Raw genomic sequence first — 19,849 nt, 5'->3', positions numbered from 1 at the left:
ATCATCTATTGCTTAATTCATTACATATTTATTGGTCCCCATCCAAGTGCATTGGATTTGGCAATATGTAGGGCACTGATCGCCTTGGGGAAAGCAGTTTCCATGGCGTGGTGCCAGCAAAAGCCAGATTGCAGTGGTTTGCAGAGAGGCATAGGATGGAAACCTTTTTCTTTAATGCGTGCCAAGGGTTTTCATCAGGAATGGATGCTGAATTCTTTTTAAATGCTTTTTCTGTATTTATTAGTTAAATGATGTCTTTTTTTTCTTATTTGACCTATTGACATGACTTAACATCTTAATATATTTTCATTCATTCAAGAAGTATCTGGGTGCCTACTATAAGCTAGGCATTCTTCTATTATTGTACTATTAAATTTGTAATTTTTTATAAAATGTTGTAGGGCTTAGTGATATCTTTAATATCCATTTGCAAATATTAAACAGTTTTTACAGTACTAAGATAGACTGCGCTTCCTGGTTTTTCTTTTTTTAAATCACTTCTGCCTTCCCTCTTTAATTTTTAACTACTAAATCAATGGATCTTATTATTAAGAATTCCAAAAATATAGGATGTCTGGGTGGCTCAGCAGTTGAGCGTCTGTCTGCCTTCGACTCAGGACGTGATCCCAGGGTCCTGGGATCCAGTCCTGCATCCGGCTCCCCATAAGGAACCTGCTTCTCCTTCTGCCTATTCTCTGCCTCTCTCATGAATAAATTTTTAAAATCTTAAAAAAAAAATTCCAAAAATATAAAAGGGTGGAAAAGCAGGAAGTTCAAATCCAATTTCCCAGTACCCCAAGGGATATTCCCAATTGACAGATAACTTCTAGGCTATTTTCTTTCTCCATTTGAATAAACTTTTAAAATTCATTTGCAAGCATTTTATGTAGGCTTTTCACATCGATATTCATGGTTGAGGTACAGATGTCACAGTAGGAGAGCCACACCTGGCTTCACATCAGGTTGGCTCCTCCTGCTAAATGACACTTTGTTGCAGTTTTGACGCATCTGTTCTGTCTGGGCAACTCGGCATTCCCTCCAGCTAGAGCATGCTGGGCACCATGCAGAAGTAGCTGAGGTTCATTTGTTCAAAGACAATTCATCCAACACTTCTCTGACTCCATGGAACTTACATTCTAGGCAAGGGGCAAATGATAAAAGAAAGAAATAAAATGTGTAGTACGTTAGATGGTGATAAGAGGTATGGAGAAAAAGCAGGGAAGGGGGATGGGAGAGAGGGAACCAGGGTTAATTATGGGAAGGAAGGTCCCACGTGGGGAAGTAGAGGATATTGCTATAGAGAATTCAGACATCAGGGAGAATGAATGATGTCCAACTGCTTGCCACAGTATCAATACATCTTGCAAATGCCATAATTGAGCAAAAGAAGCAAGGCAACATGAGAGTCCATTCATATGGAGAACAAAACAGATTCAGGTAACAGGGATCTACCCTCTAAAAGTGAGGACAGCGATTACTGTGCAGCAGAGAGGGTCCAGAAGAAGACAGTGGGAATTCTGGTAATGTGCTGTCTCTTAACCCAGGTGATGTTAACACTCATACGTTCGGTCTGTGAAAATTCATCAAACTGAACTTTTGAAATGTGTACACTTCCTATATGAATACTGCCTGTCAACAGTTTCGTTATCATTTTTTTAAATTAAAAGATTTTATTTTCTTATTCATGAGAGAACAGAGAAAGAGGCAGAGACACAGGCAGAGGGAGAAGCAGGCTCCCTCGGGGGATCCTGATGCCGGACTCGATCCCAAAATTCCAGGATCATACCCTGGGCCGAAGGCAGATGCTCAACTGCTGAGCCACCCAGGGATCCCTCGTTATCGTTTTTAAAATTCAAAATGACCCATCTTATTGTCGATGGCACAACCCCCAGAGGGACCCTCCTTGAAATCCGCTGGCTTGTCTTACTTCTCCACTGCTGGGCACAGTGAAGGGATTCAGTGTGTGTATGAATATGTGAATGATTGAACAAACACATCCCTATAATCTCCGAAAGATTTTGTATTTAGTCTCCCCCTTAAGTTGATCACATTGGGAAAACAGGAACAATATTGACTTTTACTGTCATTCCTGTGGGTTTTTTTCTTTAAATCACTTCTGTCTTCCCTCTACTTAAGAATAATAAACACATTCAGTGGATATTCAGACTAATTTGAGGTTTTAGAGTCAAGAGAGCAAGTAAAATAAGGACGAAAAATGTGTCCGTTGGATTTGGCGATGTGTAGGTTCTTGATGATGGAAGCACTTTTACTCATGTGGAGGCACCAGATGCCAGATCCTGGAGGTTTGAGGAGAAATGGGATACGAAGAAGGGGAAACGGAGCATGCTAACAAATATTTCAAATTCCTTGGCTCTGAAAGTTAGGAGAGAATTATGTGGGGCTGACAATTTTTCTTTAGTGTTCATGTGAGTGTTTATCATAAAAGAAGAGAAAGACTAGCACCTATTTATGTGCAAAGGGGGTGTAAATCAGTCTATAGAAAGAATTTCCTCTATTTATTTCTGCTTTCAATCTTTTGGTCATTCCTATATTCCATAAGTACTTAACTATATACCTGTTATGCCAGCGGCAACAGAGCAAGGAATTAACTAGACAAATCTCTGCCCTTGTGCAGCTCACAAAGGGTCAACAACTGTAAAGTGGATGCAAATACTGACAAGAAAGACTACTGCTAGTGTTCATAGTCCTAGGCAGGAGTGTGGAAGAGGAGCACCAGGTAGAGGAAGCCAGGTAGAGGGTGGGAGGCTGAAAACAGGTGGTTTCCCAGCCCTCTGACATGGGCGGAAACCTCAGAGACACCAGCTCAGCAGCCAGCAGCCCTGGCACACAAACCCAGCAGTTGTGAAGGGTGACTTGTGAGGCCTGGAAATAAGACCGTGGAGAATCCTGTAGAATCTGGTCTTACACTTAGTAGGCCAGTGTAGAAGGCAAAAACTGTAGTTAGTTTCCCTTGAAAACGTCTAGGGATGGGGCCTCTGGGTGGCGCAGTCGGCTAAGCAACGGACTCTTGGTTTCTGCTCAGGTTGTGAGATTGAGCCCCAGGTAGGGCTCCACACTCAGCACGAAGCCTACTTGAGATTCTCCCTCCCTCTTCCTTTCTCAACCTGCACCCGCACCCTCACCCCCACTCATGCTTGCTCTCTCTCTCCCCCTCAAATAAATTAATTAAAAACAAAAATGTCTAAGGAAGAAGCTCTGCTGGAAATACTATGCTGTCAAGCTTTCTCTCAGCATCAGTACAAATTTTTGTTTCTTTAGTTGACTATGAGCTGAAGTCATTGTTTGCATTTAGGGACTTTGTATTAAAATTATTTGTATGATTCTCAGCTAATGAGAACCTCAGAGGGTGGGAAGGAAGGTCACAGGATGGGAGGTTTGCACTACAGAGACCAGTGGAGGAGATGATGGGTCTGTTTCCCACCTCACACTCATTCCTCACTAAATGATGAGGTTTTCCTTCTTGTGCCTTCTCTCTTTCCCTCTCTCTCACTGTTGATTTGGAAGGTGGGTAATTAAATCCTCAGTAAGTGAACTCTGTTGTAGTCAAAAGGTTGCAGATGATTATTTTTAATCTTAATAAAAATGCAATCCAACTGTCTTCCCTGCATTCCCATAGGCTTTCTTGAGTGGGGAAGGAAGGGATGAGATTAGTTAACACCCGGGAGTTGCAAATGGGGGTGTGTAAATAGGTAAATATACACCACTGGCTGTGTTTGGGAGGGAAAACTAATTAAAAGTAGAGAATCACTAATATAATGCAACCCCTTCGTTTCTCAGGTGTGAAAACTGAGGACCAGAGAGGTGATGTGATTTGCCTAAAGTCATGCAACTAGTGGCAGAGCCAGGCCTAGAAGCCAGGTGTCCTGGCTCTCAAGACATTCCGCTGCCCGAGGAATGGAACAGGTAGTATCACTCATGCTGGGGGCCATGGGTCAGTCCATTCAGCCCAGAGCTGCCTGGGCTTCCAACTAAGGAAGCCAGAGCAGGGCTGTGGTCACTGAATTGAGATTCAAGGAACATTTCCAGCCTCTGAGACAAATAAGTCACATCCCAAGCAATGCATTAGGACAGAGACTCAGGTGCAGGAGTGAAGAAGGGAGATACCCTCAGAACTGGGGCACTGGTGGCAGGAGCCCAGTTACAAGCTGGGTCCTTACACCTGAAATAATAGCCAAACAGACTGAGCTCCTGAACCATTAAATTTCTCCAGATTAAGAAAAGAATCCATTGCACAACCATGCAACCCAGTCTATAGAGAAAGTAGAATTCCTTCGTGGTTGCCATGATATTGTGGTTCCAGAGAGTCCTTTTTCTTGAATTAACCCAGATATTCACTCCATAATTCAGAGGATGGTTTTGTTAGCAGGACTGTTGATTAGGACAGATAGAGAATCCTTACCTCCACCTTACTTAATCTTTCTATGGTTTCTTTCAGCTACCACCCCCATCCACCATTCATTCTTAGGTACAGCTCATGCTACACTCTACACTCCAGCCCCTTGCCACCTTCCTGGCTTCCACTCTTGTTGCTTAGTCCCTATTTGGAGGCCTCCCTAACCCTTCAGACTTGATGCTTGACACCATCTTCACCTGATTCAACATCTTTCTCTAGTTATACTTCTGTAGTGGACATCGTGTTTGCTTCTCCAACATCCATCCACCCCACCCCCATAGCAGCAGCAGTAGTTTGGAAAATTAAAAAAGCCTGGTCCACACACTGCCACTGCCACCATATTGAGTTCCACTTCTAGATAATGCTTCTGTCTGCACCACTACTCCAAATTGAATTCCCAGGAGTAAGCACCTGATCACTCGGGTTTATGGCTACTTCTTTGGACCTGGCTCCTTCTGCCTCCACAGTGAGAATTGCGAGAGGAGGCAAATGCCTTCTTTTGCCCTCATGTGAGACCTAATCCCAGTGAGTAATTCCCACAGAGGAGATCTGGCACACACAAGAATGGAGGGATTCTAGATTAGTGCCATTTGATAGAATATAATCTAAACCACAAATATAATTTAAAATCTTCTAGTAACCACAGTAAAAAGGTAGGAACAGGTGAAATTAATTTTAATGGTACATTTTATTTAACCCAATATTTACAAAATTTCATCACATCAACATATATTCAATATAAAAAATCATTAATGAGATGTCGTTCCTTTTTGTTGTTGTTGTTTTAAGTCTTGGAAATCCAGGGTGTATTTCATACTCAGCAGAACTCAATCTAGATGCTAGATTTTCATTGGAAATATTTGATCTGTATTTATATTTATGGTTGAAAAGGTCAAGTCACATACCCAAGCTCTTCTAAGAATGCTTAAAACTTTTTCAATTACTGGACCAAGTACCAGAAAGTGATTTTCCTTTAATGTTCATTTCCACATTGACAAAGCAAATTCATTTTTATTAGAACTATTGTTTGTAGCAAAAGCAGATCAGTGTCAAAATTAGGTCTGTCCAAGTTACATCAATTCACTGACTCATGTCAACTCAGTATTATTAACATGGAATGTAAAGGGGTATTGCATAAATTGAAAACTAAGTTCATTGCTGCCAACAAAACACTCTTTAAGTTTTTCTTGTAGATTTTGCACATAGTTTACATAATGTTGGTGATTACAATTAAAAATCTTTTACATATATATTCATATGGGAAAATTCGTTAAATCATTCAATAAATCATCGATATATATTATGAGAAGCTTCCATTTCAATGAAAATTCTTGTAGCCTTCTAGCTAGGCTGCAAGGAAGCTTTTTGTGTCCTTAGAGCTTCAAATTTATCTCATTCGTATATACTGTGGTATCAGTGAGAAAACATAGATCACCATGTTTTGTCTTTGATTATTAAATATTTGGTAAGAATTCCTGTTGTTTCAAGCAAATCTTGAATTGAAATTTCACAGCACAGTAAGTCTTTGTAGAACCCTTCCGTGACCCAACCAATGAACATAGATACAGAGACAAGATCATCGCATTTATTGCTTTCTGTTTTTTTCCAAAGCTGGTGATTCACAGCACTTGAATGTATACACTGAACAATTTTAACAGCTATGTCCATGACACTTTCCACAGAGTCTACTTCTGAAAATGAACACAAATATTTTCAATATATATCATACGGTGGAATGAAGCAATAAGGGAAACATCAGTCTCCTGTTTTGAAATTACAATAAATCCAGATTTTTTTTTTTTTTTTTTTTTTTTTTTTTTTTACTGAACATAGCTGGAGCACCATCTGGCGTGATAGAAACTAATTTATTTCATTTCTAACTGAGCTTCTTCTTTGTCAGATGTAAAAAATTTTTAAAAACTCTATGCCACAGTTTATATTTTTAAGCAATGAATTGACAATGTTGCTTCATAAATTTGGAAGACTTTTAAAACTAAATATGCTCAGGATGCTTGTCTGGCTCGGTGAGAAGAGCATGTGACTCCTGATCTTAGGGTCATGAGTTCGAGCCCCACGTTGGATGGAGAGATGACTTAAATAAATAAACTTAAAAATAAATAAATAAAATAATTAAATTCAGTATTAATTGGGCAGTGTCTTATGGTGTAACTCCGCTAAGGTTTGCTATTGTTTCAAAATTTGAATTTATCTTCAATAAGATCTTTTATTCTGCAGGCAATTGATTGGTGGCTTAACTGAAAACTGTTTACTTTTTATGATATATCTTTTTAGTCTTTCTCTCATGATTTTTTGAGGAACAGCTGCCATACTGTTTTTCACAATGAAAGTACCATTTTGCATGGTACAAGGGTTCCAGTTCCTCATCAACACATGTTAGTTTTTGGTAATAGCCAACTTAATGGGCATGGTGAGGTGAGATCTCGTTGTGATTTTGATTTACATTTCCCTCCTGACTGGGAAGTGATAGTGGCCATCTTGTCTTGTGTGTCATCAATTCTTCTTTAAAAAATTCTTTTGAGGGATCCCTGGGTGGCGCAGCGGTTTAGCGCCTGCCTTTGGCCCAGGGCGCGATCCTGGAGACCCGGGATTGAATCCCACGTCGGGCTCCCGGTGCATGGAGCCTGCTTCTCCCTCTGCCTATGTCTCTGCTTCTCTCTCTCTCACTGTGTGCCTATCATAAATAAATAAAATTTAAAAAAAAATTCTTTTGAGTATAGTTGACACACAATGTTACATTAGTTTCACGTGTATAACACAGTATTTGAGAAGTTCATACAAGTGTAGCTACGGTGCTAGAACACTATCATTGGCTATATTCCTTATGCTGTGCCTTTTATTCCTGTAATATATTCATTCCATAATCGGAGCCCTGTATCTCCCACCCCTCTTTACCCATTGTACCCATCCCCCACTCCCTCCCCTCTGGCAACCATCAGTTCTCTGTATTTACAGGTATGATTCTGCTTTCTGTTTGTTTATTCTTTTTTATTTAGATTCCACAAATGAATGAAATCATTTAGTATTTGTCTTTCTCAGTCTGATATATTTTACTTAGCATAATACCCTCTAGGTCCATCTATGCATCCATGTTGTAGCAAATGGCAAATCTCATCCTTTCTTATGGCTGCATAATATTCAATATCTTGCCTTTTATAAGGAATGCTGTAATAAACACAGGGGTGCATATATCTTTTTTAATTAGTGTTTTTGTTTTCTTTGGGTCATTACCCAATAATGGAATTGTTGAATGGTATTCTATTTTTAATTTTTTTAAGGAACCTCCATACTGTTTTTCTCTAGTGGCTGAACCAATTTACACTGGCACCAACAGTGCACAATGGGTCATTTTTCTCTACATCCTCCTCTACACTTGTTATTTCTTGCCTTTTTGATACCAGCCATTCTGACAGGTGTGAGGTGATATCTCATTGCAGTTTTGATTTGCATTTCCCTGATGATGAGTGATGTTGAGCATCTTTTCATGTATATGTTGGCCATCTGGATGCTTCTTTGAAAAAATATCTATTCATATCCTCTGCCCAATCTTTAATGGAGTTATTGGGGGTTTTTTGGTATTGTGTTGTATAAGTTCTTTATATATTTTGGATATTAACCCCTTATCAGATACATCATTTGCAAATATCTTCTCCCATTCTGTAGGATGCCTTTTCATTTCGTTGATGGTTCCTTTGCTGTGCAGAAGCTTTTTATTTTGATGTAGTTCCAGTAGCTTATTTTTGTTTTTGTTTCCCTTGCCATCAATTTTTTTGAATGTTAAGAGAAAACCTCTTATCAAATTCATTCTGTGTTTGCTGAAAATGCATCAATATTTTCCACTTTATTATCTTTTTAAATGTTTGTTCTACAACAAATGCAGCATTTTTGTTTTGCTTTGCCCAGCAAATTACAGTTGCCATTCATCATGAAATTTGTGGTTTATCCTCTTTCAATCTCTATATTTTCCTTTTTTTTCTCTCTCTCTTCTCATCATAGCACTAGCTTCTGCATCTCCATTTGGTTCTGCGTTCACTGGATGCCTTCGTTTTAAATTTAAAATCAGGGGCAGCCCAGGTGGCTCAGCAGTTTAGTGCCGCCTTCAGCCCAGGGCCTGATCCTGGAGACCTGGGATCGAGTCCCACGTCAGGCTCCCTGCATGAAGCCTGCTTCTCCCTCTGCCCGTGTCTCTGCCTCTCTCTCTCTCTGTGTATCTCTCATGAATAAATAAATAAAATCTTAAAAAAATAAAATAAATTTAAAATTATGTCCCTACATAGAAAAATGATTGGGTTTTATGATAATGAAAATAATATGGATTTTTATTTAATTACAAGTTGTGGTTTACAAAGATGTCGTGCAACCCATACTGTTTGCACAAATATTCAAGTAAACACGTTGTGGTGTTATGTCAGTGCACAGAAAAGATCATTTAAACCAAATCATTCCATTGGCACCTAGTAATTCCAGAAACATGCAATAATGGCTGATCTGTAACACTATGTATGCTTTATGTACCTAGCACATGATCTACAATGAATGTAGTAATAATATTTCATGTGGTGCAATTACTAGAAAGCAATCGTTTGTCCTACTGATAAAACGGAATTTATTTATTTATTTATTTATTTATTTATTTATTATTTATAAGATTTTACTTACTTATTCATGAAAAACACACAGACAGAGAGGCAGAGGGGGAAGCAGGTTCCATGCAAAGAGCCTGACGTGGTACTCGATCCCGGGTCTCCAGGATCATACCCTGGGCTGAAGGCGGCGCTAAACCACTGAGCCACCCGGGCTGCCCAAAATGGAATTTAACAGAAAATTCTTACACTGATTTAGTTTTGAAATTTTAAAACTTAAGTAAAACTAAGAATTAATTCTCCACTTACATTAGCCACAGTGAAAATGCTCAGTGGTTACACATGGCTAGTGGCTACTATATTGGAAAGCACAGTAGAAATACAAAACCACGACAATAAATGGCCTAAGCAATTCTTCTGCTTAGTTTCTTCCAGGAAGAAACTTCCCCCATGTGTACCAGAGGGCAGACAGGAGGGTATCCCTTGCAACATTGTTTACAGTAGTCAGCAACCAGAACAACCCTGATACCTATCAATTGGACTATGACCCAAAAAATTGCAGTGTATCCATTCTAAGGAACTTTATGCCACAGTTTAAAAGATTTTTAGGAGTGCCTGGGTGGCTCAGTACGTTAAGCCTCTGCCTTCAGCTCAGGTCATGATCTTGGAGTCCTGGACTGCACCCCCCCCCCCCCCCCACACACACACACCATTCCTTCTCTCTCTCTCTCTCTCTCTCTCTCTCATAAATAAATATTTTTTAAAAATAAGAATAAATAAGATAGATTTTTTTTTTTTTAACCAGGGCAATTGGGTGGCTCAGTCAGTTAAACATCTAACTTGATTTTGGCTTCGGTCATCATCTCAGGGTCATGAGATCGAGCCCTGCATCAGGCTGCATGCTCAATAGAGAATCTGCTTGAGATTCTCTCTCTCAATCTCCATCTGCCACTCCCCCCATACTCTCTCGCTGTCTCTCAAACAAATAAATCTTTTAAAAAAATTAAACAGGTATTTACTTAAATCTCCAAGACATATTACAGGTGGGGAGGGGAAAAAGCAAATTGTACAATGTGATATTATTTTTAACATACCACATTTTGGGGGTGCCTGGGTGGCTCAGTTATTTAGGCCTCCAACCCTTGATTTTGGCTCAGGTCGTGATCTCAGGGTCCTGGGATTGAGCCCTGGATAGGGCTCACTGCTCAGTTGGGGAGTCTGCTTTGCCCTCTCCTAGAGCTCTGTTCCTCCCTCTTGCTCTCTCTCACTCTGTTTCCCAAATTAAAACAAACAAACAAACAAAAAAACACATTTTAAAATTGAGTAGATAGTTGGATAGATAGATACACACCAGGGTGGTTACCTCTGAGTCTCTGTGGAGGGAGAGAGAAAATTTAGACTAACTGGGATTTAATAAGAAGAATACATTAATGTATTACTCATATAATTAAAATTAACTTGGGAGAAAAAGAACTTAAGAGGAAGTCTTGATAAGTGGAAAGATGAGCAAAGACACCAATTAAATAGAATTAACTGCAATACAGATTATACGGTGTCTAAATAAGTGCTATCACATGGTTATAATATTTAGTGCATATGTCAAAAGTAATTCTTCAAAAAGAAGATGCGCAAATTATATGGTGGCCTTTCTGTAAACGGAAAGTGGGAAATGCCAAACAGTGATCAAAACTAATTTATGAGGCTTGCTTCCACCAGTGTTTTGGCTAGCATCCAGGTTCCCCATCACACACTGCTGCTGCATGAAAAGCCTCCAGACCACGGTCTCAGTTGGCATCCAACCCACTGACCTCAACATTTTCCAGTCATTCCTGTATTTCCATTTTCATATCCACTGTTCTTTTCTTCTGCTTTCTTGATTTCTTAAATATAGACGTTGATTAAGTGGGAACTAGGATCTAAACAACATAACCTTTCTCAGGAAAGAAGAGGCTGTGGAATCTAAATGTCTGGAGTCCTCAATGCACCCTCTTTTTACCTTAGAAAAACCCGATTTCAAATGAATAGATTCCCAGCGCCAGTTCTCTGCCCTCCCAGTAGATCCAGTTTACCCCAGGGCCTATAGGACATGGACTGATAAATTTAATCTTTATCCCAAATGACCCTATCTCCACCTGACATTGATTGAGTAAATAGATTAGTCAAGAAAGACAACGAAATCAGCAGAGAGACCAGAGAATCTCCTCAAACTCTATATAAACGCGTCCTGAAATTGGAGCTTCTTGGGAGCATTTGCTTCAAACCATTCCCTAAATTGAAATTGCATTCCACTTCTGTAAGATCACAGCCTTAGAAATGCAGCCTAAGACTGAATTGTGGAAACTATCTAAGTGGAGGATGTGTGTCTATGAATAAAACCGAAATGAATTAATCTATAAAAAGTAGAACCATAACACCAACAAAGACAACATGACTCATACTGCAAATGACAAGAAGAAAAAGTAAACAAGAGAGCATTACCTTCGGGAAATACAAAACAGGAGGAAAATGATAAGACCTAATAATACAGCAGAAATAAAAAAGACTTAAGCAACCCAATTAAAAACAAAACATTTTAGATTTTTAAAATCCAGCCGTATCATGTTTCCAAAGAGGCCAGACTAATAAAAAGCGAATCAAAAATGTTAAGGGGTGGGGTGCCTGGGTTACAGATGTGCCTTCACCTCAGGTCATAATCCCAGGGTCCTAGGATGGAGCCCTGCTCAGCGGGGAGCCTGCTCCTCCCCCTCTCTCGGCCTGCCGCTCCCCATGCTGGTTCCCTTTCTCTCTCTCAAATAAATAAATATTCTTTTTTCTTTTTTCTTTTTTTTTTTTTTTTAGTGTTGGGGGGGGGGGGGGAAAGGGAGGCTGCTCTAGAATACGCCAGGAATACAAACATAAACAGGACAGTAATAGCAATTCTAGAGGAAAGAGGACACATAACCAAAGCATTTTAGGCGAGTGTTATTTTATGGTAGGAAGTAGAATCTCTCTAAAGGATAATAACCTTTTTATGAACGTCTGAAATAAAAAGCAAAGCACTGACAGAAAAAAAATGATAGAAATTGTCAAAGAGAAATTCTGCTTTGTGTTTTTAAGCCATTCCTACTGTAGTCATCATTTATTTCTATGACATGACCAAAGTAAGGAGGAAAGTCTTACCAGAGCTTTTCCTGATTCCAGGATAATATATGCTGGCTGAGCTCATTATAACTAGTTCAGTAAGAAAAATTAATCTCCTGTGATAAATGTAGCTTACAGCACTGAAGAAGCAAACAAAATTCTCTGCTACAAACAAATGTAGCAAATGCATTTCCTGTATCAAATGGTTATTGTTTTAAAATGTTAAGTCAACAAGTCCTTAGAACTATTAAAACCGATATCTGAACTTAAGAAAGTTCCTTGCCCTTCTTAATTATCAAAGTTAGATCAAAACTTAATTTTATGATGCCAAAAATTCATAAAAGTACAGATTTAACTTAATTTATGACTAGAATATAAATATTTATTTCATTTTTGTTTTTTTAAAGAAATCTAAGTAGAGGTGCCTGGCTGACTGTCACAGAGCTTGCAACTCTTGATCTTAGGGTTGTGAATTTGAGCCCACATTGGGTGCAGAGATTACTTAAATAAATAAAACTTAAGGGGCCCCTGGGTGACTGGGTAAACTGTCCAACTCTTAAATTTGGCTCAGGTCATGATCTCAGGGTCATGAGATCAAACCCTTCATTGGGCTCTACACTGGGGGTGGAGCCTGCTTTAAATTCTCTCTCTTCCTCTGCTCCTCCTCCCTCATTCATAAATCAATCAGTCAATCTAAAAAAACACATATCGATGAATAATATCAGGGTAATGAAAAACTCAGAATGCGTAGAATTTTTTAAAAATCACACCTATAAATTACTTTGGGGAACAAAAGAAAAAAAACCTTCAGTTTCTGTTTATGTACAAAAGAATACAAATAGAACACTGCCTTTCAAAAACTGATGAGATGTAGGCAATTCAATAATCAGAAGCAAAATCATAATTTTAAATGCTTTTGTTGAGATAGAATGAAAAGAGAGGCGCCTGAGAGGCTCAGTCATAGTGTCCAACTCTTGATCTCAGCTCAGGTCATGATCTCAGGGTCATGAGATCAAGTCCCACATTGGGCTCCACACTGGGTGTGATCCTGCTTGAGAGAGAGAGAGAGAGAGAGAAGAACGGAAGGAAGGAAGGAAGGAAGGAAGGAAGGAAGGAAGGAAGGAAGGAAAGAAGGAAGGAAGGAAGGAAGGAAAAGAAATGTTTCTGATAAAAGGGGGTTATGAGGGGTGCCTGGCTGGCTCATTTGGTGGAGCATGCAACTCTTCACCTCAGAGTCATGAGTTCAAGCCCCATATTGGGTGGAGAGATTACTTAAAAATTAAATCTTAAAAAAGGGGGGGAAATTACAAAAAGACACCTAAAAGGAGTAAAATAGCAGATAGATGGAATTAAGCATGGTAAAAGCAGACATGACAAAGTTAAGCGATATAGAGAAAAAAATGTTAAATAAAGCCATGACCTGGATCATTGATGAAATCAGTAAAATAAAACTCTAGAGAGGGATCCCTGGGTGGTGCAGCGGTTTGGCGCCTGCCTTTGGCCCAGGGCGCAATCCTGGAGACCCGGGATCGAATCCCACATCAGGCTCCCGGTGCATGGAGCCTGCTTCTCCCTCTGCCTGTGTCTCTGCCTCTCTCTCTCTGTGACTATCATAAATAAATAAAAATTAAAAAAAAAAAATAAATAAAAATAAAACTCTAGAGAGATCTATCAAGGAAAATAGAATGCATATTTTAAAATTTGGAAATAAAAAAGTAGGTTTAGCCAGAGATCCAGTTGAGATTTAGAAAGATAGGAGAAAATTTTGTCAATTCTATGCTAATTCTTAAATTAAGTTTTTTAGATGATTTTATGATTTTTTTACCAAGATATATGAGGACCGATGCTTTTTTTTTTTTTAAAGATTTTATTTATTTATTCATGAGAGAGACACACAGACACAGGCAGAGGGAGAAGCAGGCTCCGTGCCGGGAGCCCGATATGGGACTTGATCCCGGGTCTCCAGGATCACATCCTAGGCCAAAGGCAGCACTAAACCGCTGAGCCACCTGGGCTGCCCAGATGCTTATTAATATACGTCCAAATACTCAGCATTTCCTACATTTCTGAAATATGTTAGGTTTTCTTTAAATAATATCTTATTTAAGGTATGATATTTATAAATGAGATTGGTATATAGTTTTTTATAACATGATTTTCAGGTTTTAATGTTGCTTTCACAGAAAAAATTAATGTCTTTTCATTCCCTTTGCTCTAATATAATTTATATAGAAGTAGAATTGTCTGTTAGTGGCTAATTGAAAAAATTCCTCTGAGAAACCCTCAGGGTCTGGTGGATTTGCTACAGGGAGCTGGTTGATATTCTCAGTTTTGTTTCTGCTTATTGTTTGGAGATTTTCATTCAGATTTTCAAATTTTTTTAAAAAAAGATATATTTATTTGATATAGAGAGAGAGAGATCGAGAGCACCAACAGGGAGGGGCAGAGGGAGAAGAATCCAAGGCTGACTGCACTGAGCACAGAGTCAGATGCAGGGCTTCATCTCACAGTGGCGAGATCATAACCTGAGCAGAAACCAAGAGTCAGATACTTAATGGACTGAGCCACCCAGGCACCCCTAGATTCTCTAATTTAATTGCACAAACTTTGGGACGCCTGGGTGGCTCAGTGGTTGAGCCTCTGCCTTCGGCCCAGGGCGTGATCCTGGGGTCCTGGGATCCAGTTCTGATTCAGGCTCCCGGCATGGAGCCTGCTTCTCCCTCTGCCTGTGTCTCTGCCTCTCTCTCTGCCTCTCTCTGTGTCTTTTATGAATAAATAAATAAAATCTTTAAAGAAAAATAATTGCACAAAGTTTAGCAAGGTACTAAGTATTTTCATTTCTCCTGTGTGATGTTCCCCTGTCTGATGGTTTTGTTTCCAAATTCATGAATTTCTTTATTATTTTCTTCCTTCTGACTTCATAGGATAGTTTGTTCTTTTTCTAATTCTGTCAATGGCATACTGAATTTATTTCATTGCCTTCTTTACTAATGTGTTTAAGACTATGTATTTTCCTCTTAACCCAGCATTAGCTGTATGACATAGGTTTTTACCATCTATTAAACTTTTTTTCATTATTCAAGATACCGGGGGAAATTCTGGTTTACAATTTTTCTTTGATCCCTCCCCGCCTCAATGGGTGGTAGGTTTTTCATTATAATTATTTTCTAATCCTTGTTTTGTTGTGAGTTTTCTAGTTTTCTAGCATTGTGATTTGAAAATGGTCTGTACTGTTTGTGCTTTTTTGAATTTTGTTAGGATTTTCTTTGTAGCCTGATATATAGTCTGTTATTGTAAAAATTCCACAGGCTAGGGACACCTGGGTAGCTCACAGGTTCAGGGCGTGATCCCAGGGTTCTGGAATCCAGTCCCGCATCGGGCTCCCTGCAGGGAGCCTGCTTCTTCCTCTACCTATGTCTCTGCCTCTCTCTCTGTGTCTCTTATGAATAAATAAAATCTTCACACACACACACAAAAAAATTCCACAGGCTCATGAAAAGGTTTATCCTCTATATCAGAGTATAGCATCTGATACAAAATGACAAAACCAGCTTTATTAAATATACATTCAGGTTCTTGAAGTTTTTTGGTTTTTTTTAAGATTTTATTTATTTATTCACGAGAGGCAGAGGGAGGGGCAGGCTCCCTGCAGAGACCCCGATGTGGAATTCAGTTCTGGAACTCCGGGATCATGACCTGATCCAAAGGCAGATGCTCAACCACTGAGCCACCCCGGCATCCCAGGTCCTTGAAGTCTTTATTTTTAATTTCCTTATCTATCAAGGGAGAAACGAACTATAGTTAAGTCTGGTAGTCCTTGGTGTGTGTTGGAAGTTGATACTTTGAATATTTTGATGCTATTTTTGGTTATTTTCTCAATCATTGAAGTATTAGCCTAAATGTGGAAGGTATGAGCCCTTTGTCATTATAAAATCCCTCCACTGGTCTTCATTACCTCATTGAACTTTGGATTTGATTTTGCCTAATATTAATGTCATGAACCTTGCTTTTTGTTGTTGTTGTTGTTAACTTCATCCAGCATGTCTTTGTTCACACCTTTCAACCTTTCTGAGAAACTTAAAACATATTATTTTGTTTTCAACCCAAAGTTAGGTTTTGCTTTTTTGACCCAACCTGAAAGGTTTTCTCTGTAAATTGCTTCTTTAAAAAAAAAAAAATCCACATACACTTATTGAAATAAGAAGCACTTTGTTTTAATTCTCTCATGTTCTATTTTCTGTTTTAACATTTTCTCAGTTCTCTCCAATTTGATACAAGCATTATGTTTGCATTGCTTCGCATTACTTTGTATCTATGTGTTTCTGGTAATTTTTAGCTTTATAATTTTAGCTTGCCTTTATGCTTTTAGATAATATTTTAAACCTCTACTTCCTCATTTGTCAGTGATAGAAAATGTCTCACCCAGCTTTTCCAGAGATCCCATCCACTACCCTCCTTGCCAAAAGTGGGGGTAGGAGACAGCCACCATGTACCTCCACCTGTCACAACTGCCCTCAGGAGACTTACCTGATTTCTTCTCCTTATTGTCTTCTGTCTAATTCCTTTTATGACAGGGGATGGTTAGAATGAGGTGGTTGAGACCCATCTATACCTCTTTTTCCTGCTCTCCTACCATCTGAGAGACAGAAGAATCTTCTGGTTCATTACAAAAGAAGTGGAAAGCGAGGAGTGGGAAGATGTGTCAGGGGTTCCCAAGACCACTCTCAGCTTCGATGATTCCTGGAAGGGCTCATAGAGCTCAAAAAAGCTGTTATATTCACAGTTAACATTTGTTATGTGAAAGGGTACACATTAAGCAGCCCTTAGCTGTTTTCCAACACTCTAGTAGAACAGCGAGATGAAGGCAGGGCCTTCTCCAAGGATGGGGGAGCCTTCTCTCTAGGCTGGGACTCATCCGTCAGTTGACTTCTCTCCAAATTGGGGATATTACTCAGATTTTCCAGCATTTTCACCATTACCTCCTACCATTCCTCAACCCCTCTTCTTGGGATGCAGGGTAGAAGCTGCTTGTTGATTCCATGAAGCTTCTGTATTTCCTCCATTGACATTTTAAAGCCATAACATGGGGTCATAAACCTCTCTCTTCTTCTAAATGTTCCTGATGGGTTTTTAAAATCTAGATTTTTTTCATTTTTTTGTTCATTTTGTTTTATTGGAATAGGAAAAGTATTTTTATTTCTCTCCACCTTTATATTCCAGAAAGTTCCCTTGTTCTTCACAGCATAATATTCTGAAGTATACATGCACTGTAATTTAACTAACCATCCTTTTACTGAAAGAGCAGTTAATTAATTAATGGAGCGAGTAATTAATGCCCAGCATGATAAGGAAGCAGGGAAATGATCATGTTTACGTAGAACTGGTGGAATTTTCAACTGATACAGTCCTCAAAAGATGTAATCTATCAACAATCTTAAAAACATCTGTGCTCTTTAATTCAGAAATCCCATGTGTAGAAATTGATGTTAAGAAAATAATTATAGCAGAGCCTAATGATTACTATGCAAGAATCTTCACTGGTGCTTTATTTGGAAAAGCAAAAATGTTGGAAATGCAATTATTCAACAATAGATGTCTGGTTAGAAAATTATGGTACAGGTATGTGGTGAGATCTATGCAGCCATTAGTCACTGTGAAGGGGTGGTAAAGAGACCTCATGTTGTGTGTGCAGAGAGGCACTCTGAGGTGCGCTGCCCGTGGTGTTTTTCATCTTCTTTCACTGGCCTTACAGTCAGTGGAAATAATGCCTAGATTCTGGCAGTAAAGTAATTCCTAGTCCTGGTTCTGGTAAAGGTAGGACCACTCTAAGGGTATGAGTGTGAGTATACATGTGTGTACGCAAGCATGCATACACTCGCATGCTTCCTAGCATGTGAGATAAGCTAGAGAAAAGGAGATAAGCTAGAAAAAACTGTTTTTACCAACATCACTTCTAAAGGGAGCACTGAATTTATTTTGAAAGAAATTTCTTTAAAAAAATGTTATTTATTTATTTAAGAGAGAGAGAAAGTGAGCATAAGCTGGGAGGAGGGGTAGACTCCCCGCTGCGGAGGGAGCCCAAGGTGGGGACTCCATCCCAGGACCCTAGGATCATGACGTGAGCTGATGGCAGATGCTTACGTGCCTGAACCACCTCAGTACCCCTATTTGAAAGAAATTTATTGATAAACTACTTAGAAGTGAGTGCAAAATACAAGTGACCTAAATTTTGTAAGAGACAGAAGAATCTTCTGGTTCATTACAAAAGAAGTGGAAAGCGAGGAGTGGGAAGATGTGTCAGGGGTTCCCAAGACCACTCTCAGCTTCGATGATTCCTGGAAGGGCTCATAGAGCTCAAAAAAGCTGTTATATTCACAGTTAACATTTGTTATGTGAAAGGGTACACATTAAACGAGCCAAGGGAAAAGCTGCCCCTGCAGAGTCCAGGCGCTGGCTTCCAGTTGTACCTCCAAAGAGGGATCATGTAGACAACACTGAATTGTCCTGGCAGGGATGTGTGACAACTCACACAGAGTGCTTTCAACCAGGGAGGCTCCTCTAAGCCTTGGTGTCTTTAGTTTTTACTGGGGGTCAATCATGTCAGGACCGTGTGACTGACCTTAATTAGGTCAACCGTCTCCAGCCTGTCCAGAAGTCCCACTGGTAGAGCGTGGCCCAAAGTCCCCACCACAAATCACATATTAGCATAAACTCTCTGGCAGGGCCCAAGGCTTCAGGTCTACAAAGACACTCTTCTCACACCGGTTATTCCAAGGCCTTAAAGGTCATCTTCCAGGGCATATGAGAAGCCAGGCTTTTTAATGAAATATGCAAGGTTTGACCATCCCAAGCCTGCTGAGTTAACCCCATAGGGCATAGAAAGGAGGGACGAATGAAAACTGGGACGTCAGAAGACTCTTGTGGACAGAGTGTCCTGCCTATAATCCCCAAATCTCCGAGAAAAGCTTATAAGCCCTGAAATGCTTTCTGTAAAGGCTTTCTGTGAGCACGTAGTTTTGCATCAGAAAAAAAGTGTTCATTTGGGGCGAGGGTGGTAGAGAACAAAAGTGGAGGCAGACAGAAACCAGGGAAGGTAAGCCACAGGACTAGAGGGAATCATGCAGGGGGGTGCCGTCAGCTTCCACCATCAGGGGGGCTGGACCGAGGTGGAGAGGCTGTTTTGATGAGAAGAACGGGCAAGTGAATTTTTTAAAACACCATTTCTCTTGGGCAGCCCGGGGGGCTCAGCTATTTAGCGCTGCCTTCAGCCCGGGTCCTGGAGACCTGGGATCGAGTCCCACGTCGGGCTCCCTGCATGGAGCTTGCTCCCTCTCTCTCTCTCTGAAATAAATAAATAAAATCTTAAAAACAAAAAAACAAAAAAACCCCACCATTTCTCTGTCCTCTTTGTAGGACGCATTGTCATAGTGCTTTCTCTCAAGTGGTGGCTTTCAGCCCTGGCCATACATTCCAATCACTTGGAAAGAATTTTTTAAATGGCCCCACCCCAAATGAATCAGAGTCTCTGGAAATCAGGGCTGAGCATTGGTTTTTTGTTTTTTTGTTTTTGGTTTGCTTTTTTTTTTTTTTTTTTTTAATTCCGTGGATGAATCTAATGCATAGACAGGGTTGAGATCCACTGCTCAGAAACGACCATCACAGTTCTAACAATAGTCAACAGGATTTCTCAACCTCACCACTATTGATATTTTGG

General features: G+C 39.7%; 1 protein-coding gene across 16 annotated transcripts in view; it reads left to right on the top strand.

The window, feature by feature from the left end:
* Positions 1 to 19,849, top strand: part of TNRC6A (trinucleotide repeat containing adaptor 6A) — a 207,413-nt gene that overhangs the window by 30,160 nt on the left and 157,404 nt on the right. For all 16 annotated transcript variants that reach the window (XR_012000602.1, XR_012000601.1, XR_012000600.1 and 13 more), the window contains exon 2: positions 3,799 to 3,924. Coding sequence is in view for 13 of the 16 variants with exons in the window: in XM_072753650.1 (XP_072609751.1) it covers positions 3,845 to 3,924 (80 nt within the window). In the remaining 3 variants the exon portion in view is untranslated. The remainder of the gene's footprint in view (positions 1 to 3,798; positions 3,925 to 19,849) is intronic.

This window comes from Vulpes vulpes, chromosome 3 (assembly GCF_048418805.1).
Source record: "Vulpes vulpes isolate BD-2025 chromosome 3, VulVul3, whole genome shotgun sequence".
Classification (NCBI taxonomy): domain Eukaryota; kingdom Metazoa; phylum Chordata; class Mammalia; order Carnivora; family Canidae; genus Vulpes; species Vulpes vulpes.
This window is presented reverse-complemented; position numbering and strand designations above follow the sequence as displayed.